This window comes from Dendropsophus ebraccatus, chromosome 1 (assembly GCF_027789765.1).
Source record: "Dendropsophus ebraccatus isolate aDenEbr1 chromosome 1, aDenEbr1.pat, whole genome shotgun sequence".
In the NCBI taxonomy this organism is placed as follows: Eukaryota; Metazoa; Chordata; class Amphibia; order Anura; family Hylidae; genus Dendropsophus; species Dendropsophus ebraccatus.
In genome coordinates this window covers 74,462,147-74,470,994 of record NC_091454.1, presented here as the reverse complement: position 1 = coordinate 74,470,994, position 8,848 = coordinate 74,462,147, and the positions used below count along the sequence as shown (strand labels likewise).

Genomic DNA, 8,848 nt, shown 5'->3' with positions numbered 1-8,848 from the left:
AGTAATTACCCTGAAATAAGTGGCCTGGCAGAAAGGTCTGTCTCTGCTCAAGATGACCATAACCCCAAATAACTAATATTTATCTTCTCCGAATGCACAAAAATATGCTTGTTTACTGCCATAAGGTAATGGAAATAGGTGGCTTGGGTGTCCTGATAGCTTAGTGTGGCAGTATTATCAGGAAACAAAGGCCGATCACATGGGCAGCATATCTGGGATTGTTAGTCATCTTTTGTAGCAGACAATATCATCTTTATAAACCTGGTTGTATACTAATATTAGACTACTGAAATGCAGGAAAAATTACCAAAAACAGATGTGTACTGGGTGCTGGTCTCAGGGCAATCATTATAGAATAACCAAAAGGTGGTTACATACAAGTCTACAGGATCCCTCCAATAGATGCAATCCCTGGTATCCTATTGTCAAGGAGCATCTAGAAAAGGCTGAATCCCATAGCAAATTCTTAAAGAGCCCCCCTCCACAGACACCCCCCCCCCCCCCACACACACACACACACACTCACATACACTCATTTTAAACATTTAACAGATCTATGTGAATAGTAAAATACAGACACACTGTCAAAGCATGCTGAAAAATATATACAACTAGGGTGCCAACAAAAGGAGTAAAATAACAATCTTCTAAGCACAGATATTACTCCAGACCAGAAACCTAAATCACCCAGACCAGTTGTCTAAATTCATTCAGACGCCAGACCATTTCATTATCAGATCCAAGACCCAGACTGGTCCCCTTCATTATCAGACTCTAGACTAGACCCCTACATTGTTAGACCACTGACCCATCAATTTTCAGACCCCAGACTAAATCCCTTAATTATCAGATTCCAGGCACCACCAGGAGCCCTTGCGATCTCCAGAGTGGACCCCTACTCTTTGTTTCGAATAGAGTGGCAACTTAAGTGCATGCATGAGTGCAGATAGAGGTAAATAATATAATAATTTTATTTATATACCGGCATCATATTCTGCAGCACTTTACAATTCTGGGGGTACATGCATAGACAAAATCAGACATTACAGAGGTACATGTAACGATTAGGTCAAACATAAGGAGTGAGAACCCTGCCTGCAAGAGCTTACAATCTATGAAGAGAGGATGGGAGACATAAGGCAAAGGGGTTACAGTGCTTCATGTCTACGAAGGTCTGGCCATCTTTTATAAGTAGGATAGTGCTTTACACAAGCACCACAATGTTAACAAACAAGGAAGATGGCAAACTTTACAAGGCTCATGCCATGGCTAACCAATACAAAGATGTAGGACAGAGAGATAAACAAGAAAAAAAACACATTGAAGATATATATAACAAGAGCATTCTACTGTACTGTAGCACAATGCGTAAGCTTTCAATGGTAATTTAGGGTTAGGTTAGCATACTGTTAAACAATGCTACCAGGTTACCAAAACAGCTCCCATACAACTGCATGCAGACTGACTGGTCTTGCTCTTCTCTGCTGTTCTCAGTTATTCCTCAGTCTGCCATGTAACACTATCATTGCTTTATTTGAAAATGTCTGAGACTTGCTTGTCATTACCCAGAATTATCTTTTCCAGAGGAAACATGGACGAGGCATCCCTTATAATCGAGGGACAGAACCAACTCCATGTCAGGAACCAGATAAACTGTACACAGTCTCTGGATGGAACAAGACAGCGGATTTTACCAGGAGAGATGAAGATGAGATCTGTCACTACAAGGTCATACACTGCCCGTCCAAGGCTATGGGCATCAGGTTGGTGGCACTCATATCAGTGCAAACTATTATTGCTAAACCTAAAAGTAACCTGATGTTTTCTATAGTCTGCCAGAGAGATGTGATAGATTTTGCTGCATGAGTTTGTTGTGGTTGTTTATTGCAAATTTACCCACTCCTCCGCCATGCAGTCATGGTTTCATAGTTAACATATTTCGGGGGGAGATTTATCAAACATGGTGTAAAGTGAAACTGGCTCAGTTGCTCCTAGCAACCAATCAGATTCCACCTTTCATTTTCCAAAGAGTCTGTGAGGAATGAAAGGTGGAATCTGATTGGTTGCTAGGGGCAACTGAGTCAGTTTCACTTTACACCATGTTTGATAAATCTCCCCCATTATATCATATATTTTATTAAAATATACAGTGCGCATGTTTTAGACAGTTGCTGCAAAGTAAGAATGTTTTTTTAAAAAATCCAGGCGTTAATTTTTGGCCAGCCATATTAAAATTACTTAAAAGTGGCCAGGGTGGCTTAAAAAAAGGCATACTCAGTTGTGGGATTTCCTGCCACTGCCATTTAAACAGTGCCTGAGTCTGTCGAGGCTCCTGGTGACATCTCTACCCACAGGAAATGCTCACTTGGATGTCACCAAGAAATGGAACTGCAGCAGTGGGGGATCTGAAACTTGAGTATCTCTTATTTTGGATTTTTAGTGCTCTGTTCCTCATTGTGCCAGATCAACCCATATCTACTGGATTGAACTCTTCAACACTATGCATGTTTTGTACTTTGTAGTGGATATCAAAACAGCTGCTAGTAGCGTTCAAGGGAGGAAAGTCCATGCATGTCTGATGCTTCGGTTATACAGCTTGCGTGACCAAGATTACAGTGTTGAAGTTACTGGTCGCTGCAAGTGCCCAGTAAGTGCTCTTCTTTTAGGTGCCCTTTATTGAGAGTGTTTGTAGCCCCTCTTGTCAGCTATAACTGATGGTTTAGGTGTCCAGTCAGGAGACCACTGAAGCTATCTTCAGCAACCCTAAACCACATCTTGAGCATGACAGCTTCAATAAGTGAAAAGATGCTTTTAATGCCCAGTATGAAGATTCAAAGTGGCGTGCTGGGACACTGAAGCACCCCCACCTGCAATGCCCCTAACCTCTGAAAATCACCTCCCCCTCTGGGTATGACTGATGGCAAGGCTCTTAGGGCAAGTTTCTTGCACAGGTGCTGTGTAAATCCAACAAACCTTTAGCAAACGACAAGAATAGAAGCAACAGTGGCCTGGGATAGGGTCCAGGTTGCATGGCTGGCAACCTTCTATAAATTCATTTTCAAATATTATTTCTGTAAAATATGCGTTCAAATGTATTGATAATTACAGTTAGGAATCCCTGTGTCTATTGTATGTAGCGTTTTGCATATAATCTCTGTACCTTTAAATCCAAACTGTTGAATGTAAAGTGACGATTATCATATGCCGTTATCGTGAACTTCTATAATAAAAACAGATCGAACATATAAATTCGTTCTAGGCCTAAAAAATAAGCAACTTTTCTTCCAGCCTTCACAATAAAAAATGAACAGTGTTCATGATTTTATGAAGCTGAAGAAACGTGTGCAGGTTATATGCATATATTGTGCAGCCGCTCCTTTCTCTCCATGTTGTATTTTATATGCATATATTACTTATGATCTTTATCATTTATGTTTGGATTTTGCAAACTGCTTGAAAAAAATAATCATTATGTTTTACTTAAAGCGATGTTCCAAAGATAAACACTTATGGCATATATAGTCCTGTAAAGGTTTGCTAGTTCAGAATACCAGCTCTTGTGCTCCTGTATAAGGACTCTCATGAGTTAGCTGCTGGCAGCCAAAACCAGAGTGAATAGAGAGGTGGTCCTGCATGTGGACAGCTCTGTTTTCACTTCTATGGACTTATGTAAAGATATGCCATAAATGTCTTTCATAGGAACACTCGTTCAGTTGTCCAGAAACATAAGCAAACGTTATACCTATGGTAATATAGGTATTATAACTAAAACCCCTTGCAGTGCTACTGCGAGGTTTGTAAAGTGAATCACAAAACACTAACTCAAATATAATGAGCAGCCCATGCATGTGTTATATTACATATTGAACATCTATACTGAACAGTGTTATATCATATCATTATAACCAGTACGTTTGAAGCCACTTGATCCAACAGTTCACCATTAGGATCATAACATCACTTCTTTTTGTGAGGAAAAGACAAGGTGGTGACTCCTAAAAGTCGTATTAGATGGCCCAACCTGTGCTACAGCAAGGGCCAATCTGCTAGATAATACGGTTTAATAATCACACGGTCAGGACTGCACGGACATCGTTAGTGATGTCTGTGCAGCACTTGCTTCAATCAGCCATCCGTCACCCATCCCTTATTACACAGAGATGTGTGCAGCAGATGTGCAATAATTTTTTGACAGGTTGAAAGACTGTGATCAGCCGACAAGTGAGAGTTTGCTCGTTCTTTGGCTGATGGCTGTCTCTATTACATTGTGAGATATCTGCCTGGTTGGGCAAATAATCACTCTGTGTAATAGGGCTTTTACATTACTATCCATCCCATGAATGTTACTCTACTAAAAGTAGTTTTACTAATTCTTTATTTTCTGTCAACATGTAGGGCTCCTTCTGATTTTTGTAAGAAAAGCAGGCACTTTAATCAAAAAAAGATGTGTTCAGTTTTAAAGGGAACCAATCACCCAAACAATTACTATTAAGCTAAAAAAAAAACTTGCTAATACAGCCCCTAACACGCTGAAACATACATCCATTGCCTGCCCTGTATACCCCACAAAAATACTTTGATAAATTCCAGCACAGTTCAGTTTTATGTGTTTTTGAATTGTGTTAGGGGCTCTATTACCACAGTTTGTTAGCTTCATAGCAATTTTTGGAGTGATTGGTTCCCTTTAAGGAATTGGGTTATTCATGTAATTTTAAACTGCATTATTTATTCTTAGAGAGTTTGGCTATAAGGAATTTTACTTTGCCTTTTTGTTAGGCATTTTACAATGTAAAAATCATTTTTAGCAACAAAATTTTCTTAATTCCTTGAGCTTGGCTGAGCTTTATTATAGCAGACTGTGTGGGATGCACATTGTGAAAGGACTCACTTCTCGTCCTACAGAAGCTATTGTACTGTTATGCCTGGGTGACTTGCATGATTGTTTGGTGGAATAATACACTGATAGAAATGACAGACTTACTTTGTGGTATATAAATAAGAACACTTGACTACATAATTACAGCTAGGTTCTATACACTTTCTCATTGGATATTTAGCCACTAGCAAACAAAAGTCTTTAAAAAATTCTGTCAGCTGTTTTGAGGCATTAAAGCTGATCACGGCCTTATACAGAGAGTAGGAAAGGTGGTGCGCCCAACCAGAATTTTAGGAGCTGCTAGTCAAAAGGGTATAATTAAACCCCACAGTGAAAATAAAGTAATCAGGACACTTATATCTTCAGAAATTTCCTTACTTTACTTTTTTTTCTTTTTTTCTTTTTGCTTATGCGATATAACAAATCTTCTTATACAAAAAATATAACAAAATAAATCACCACAGTGCGCAGGATTCAGGAGTTTCAGATGTTCATGCCAAGTCTCTGGCCGGCTCCATTCCTCCTCTGAGACTCTCACTCTCTTCAGATAGTATGATGACGACTGAGCGTGCTGCTACGTTTCGGGGTCCGCCCCCTTTTTCAAGCATAGTCCAGTAGTGCACCCTTCACCAATTTATACTAGTAGATCATTTGCATATCATTTACTCTAAAAACAATCAAATATAAAAATTAGAAGTTATACACTAATAAAGATGACTACTACACTTTTAATAAAAACTCTTTCTTTCACTATAGTATAAGTCACCATTGCGTCTTCTAACCAAAGTACCATCGCAGTAAGGAATATTAATGAAAAAGTTTTTTTAGGAAAAAACAAAGGTCAAACTACCAAGATCGACACGTCCAGTGGAGCAAGACCAAAAATACCAGCAGTAGCAACAAAGAAGAAGGCGGTGAGCTAGTTGTAAATTTGTCATCGCGTATATTAACCCGAGCTGAATCTAGTGTGTTGAACAAAGGGTTGGGTTTTGTTCCTACACAATCTATGACGAAATTTGACTTTATGATTGACTTTTACAAGATGTGTCGTGCTATGCGCCTTAAAATGTATTTTATGGGCACTGAAAGAAGTAAAAGATACACTAGCACTAAGATTCCTAAAAAATGTAAAAATAAGTCTAACTTTGATCCAGTAGTTGAAAGCACATTGCTGAGTAATTTTGAGAAAGTTGTTGTAGAAGAGGTCATGACTGATTGGGATACTGTGGGTGGTCTGGGTCGCTCCAATATAACCGTGGAAGAACGCAAAGCATTGTTCTCTTTGAGAAATGATAAGAGTATCATAATAAAAAAAGCCGATAAAGGCGGGGCCACGGTTATATTGGACCGATCAGACTACTTACATGAAGCTCTTACCCAACTTGCAGATGTAATGGTTTACAAGAAGTTGTCTGTGGATCCCACAGAAAAGTTCATGGAGGAATTAGTTGCTCTGGTGAATGAAACATACGAGCAGGGGATCATAGACAAGGAAGTCTGTTCCATGTTAGTAAACCAAAATCCTAGGATTCCTGTCCTATATTTACTTCCGAAAATTCATAAGCGGTTGGACCATCCTCCAGGTCGTCCTATAATATCTGGAACAGATTCCTTGTTCTATGCCCCTGCATCGTATGTGGATCAGTATCTACAAGAAATAGTTAAAAAACTACCCCGATGTCTCAAAGATACCACCGATCTCTTGGTCCGATTAGAAGCTCTTGATGTCAGAGACGTGACTTTTGTCGGTACTCTTGACATCAAGAGCTTATATACTAATATACCATGTCCTGAAGCCTTGGAAGTAGTACGTGAGAAATTATGTGAAAATGCAGCAATAGACAATTCCACAATAGGCTTTTTACTGTCGCTTTTGGAGATTATATTAACTAAGAATTATTTCAGATTTGGAGAAGAATTTTTCCTACAAACGCAAGGCGTTTCAATGGGGTCCCCAGTGGCCCCCAGTATTGCGAACATCTTTATGGCAGCATTAGAGGATAGATGTCTCTCAACACATGAGCACAGCATTCATTTGCATACTTGGTTAAGGTTTGTGGACGACGTCCTATTGTTGTGGACTGGTTCTAGAGAAGAATTAAATTCTTTTATTCGGCATCTGAATGCTGCCCATGAGTTGATAGAATTTACGGCAGAGATACATAATACCACAGTTCAATATTTGGATGTTGAGTTGACAATACAGAATGGCCAAATAGATACTAAACTGTACACTAAAGAAATGGATAGGAATAACCTCTTGCACAGAACTAGTCACCATGCCCCCATGACGTTTAGGGGGATTCCAAGGAGTCAGCTTATGCGAGTGAAACGTATCTGTAAAGATGAGACAACATGTGAAATGCAAGGGGTTAAGATGGTGCAGAAGTTCTGTGCGAGAGGTTATAACAAGAGTGAAGTAAAGAAAGCATGGGAAGAGGTTAAGGTAATACCAAGACAGGAACTAATGAAGACACGAGAAAAAGATAAAAAAGAGGGACAAATAATGTTTCAATCTAAATATGACAAACACTCTAGAATGGTGAGAAAAACTATTCTGAAATATTGGAGTATGTTGAAACATGATGATAAATATGGTAAACTGTTTGGGGAACCACCAATGTTTGTATACAAAAAAGGACAATCAATAGCTAATATGGTAGTTAAATCTGACATAAAAGGGCCGCAAAAGACTAGACAAATGAAATTAAGAAGCTGTCGCAAAGGGACCTTTGCGTGTCTGTCCTGCCAGAACTGTAATGGGATTATTAGAGGAGACAGTGTTAATCACCCTCAAAAAGGGAATAAAATCATGATTAAAGGCATGTATACATGTAGGACGACTAACGTTGTCTACATGTTGCGATGTCCATGCGGGCGTGTGTACGTAGGGCAGACTACGAGAGAAATTAGACTGAGATTAAATGAGCATAAGTCTGCCATACGTACATATGCACAAAAACCACAGAAAAACGAGGGATCGGAGGATACTAAAAAATTCGGGGAAACGTCAGTGGCACGTCATTTCCACGAATTTAATCATAAGGTTTATGATCTTAAATGGCTCATACTGGAGGAAGTACATGGGATGAACAAAACGGAGATAAAAAAGAAATTGTTGCAGAAAGAGACATACTGGATATACCTGCTAGAAAGTTTGTACCCGAAAGGGTTAAACGAGATGTGTAATTTTGCCGTATTTTTGTGAGTGGGGTGTATATACCATCTTATATTGCCTATGAGGACGTTTAAATAATGGTGACTTATACTATAGTGAAAGAAAGAGTTTTTATTAAAAGTGTAGTAGTCATCTTTATTAGTGTATAACTTCTAATTTTTATATTTGATTGTTTTTAGAGTAAATGATATGCAAATGATCTACTAGTATAAATTGGTGAAGGGTGCACTACTGGACTATGCTTGAAAAAGGGGGCGGACCCCGAAACGTAGCAGCACGCTCAGTCGTCATCATACTATCTGAAGAGAGTGAGAGTCTCAGAGGAGGAATGGAGCCGGCCAGAGACTTGGCATGAACATCTGAAACTCCTGAATCCTGCGCACTGTGGTGATTTATTTTGTTATATTTTTTGTATAAGAAGATTTGTTATATCGCATAAGCAAAAAGAAAAAAAGAAAAAAAAGTAAAGTAAGGAAATTTCTGAAGATATAAGTGTCCTGATTACTTTATTTTCACTGTTGGATTGACCAAGGGAAGGCGACTTGGTATAGGACTGTGCACACACAGTGCGATTAGGCACATGATTTTTTAGTTTTTATAATTAAACCCCCACACTCCTTATATCAATATTCACTAGAGAGAAGCGCAACTTGAGCATGCTCAAGTCTGATTGTTCGGCATTTGAATACCAGTGGTTAGCTGCTGCACTAGGGAGTCTGAGAATACATGGATACATACTTCTTCAGCCACTTCTTCAGTATTCAAATGCTGAAAAATTTAACTTAAGCATGTCC

General features: G+C 39.0%; 1 protein-coding gene across 5 annotated transcripts in view; it reads left to right on the top strand.

Moving 5' to 3' along the window:
- The first annotated feature begins 933 nt into the window (after positions 1-933).
- Positions 934-8,848, top strand: part of LOC138794480 (EF-hand calcium-binding domain-containing protein 6-like) — an 80,479-nt gene continuing 72,564 nt past the window's right edge. For 4 of the 5 annotated variants that reach the window (XM_069973142.1, XM_069973125.1, XM_069973151.1 and 1 more), the window contains exon 1: positions 1,486-1,763. In XM_069973142.1, coding sequence (XP_069829243.1) covers positions 1,541-1,763 — 223 coding nt within the window. In that variant the 5' untranslated portion in view covers positions 1,486-1,540. Of the gene's footprint in view, positions 953-1,485; positions 1,764-8,848 lie in introns of those variants that run through there. The other variant, XM_069973133.1, reaches the window with a different exon arrangement.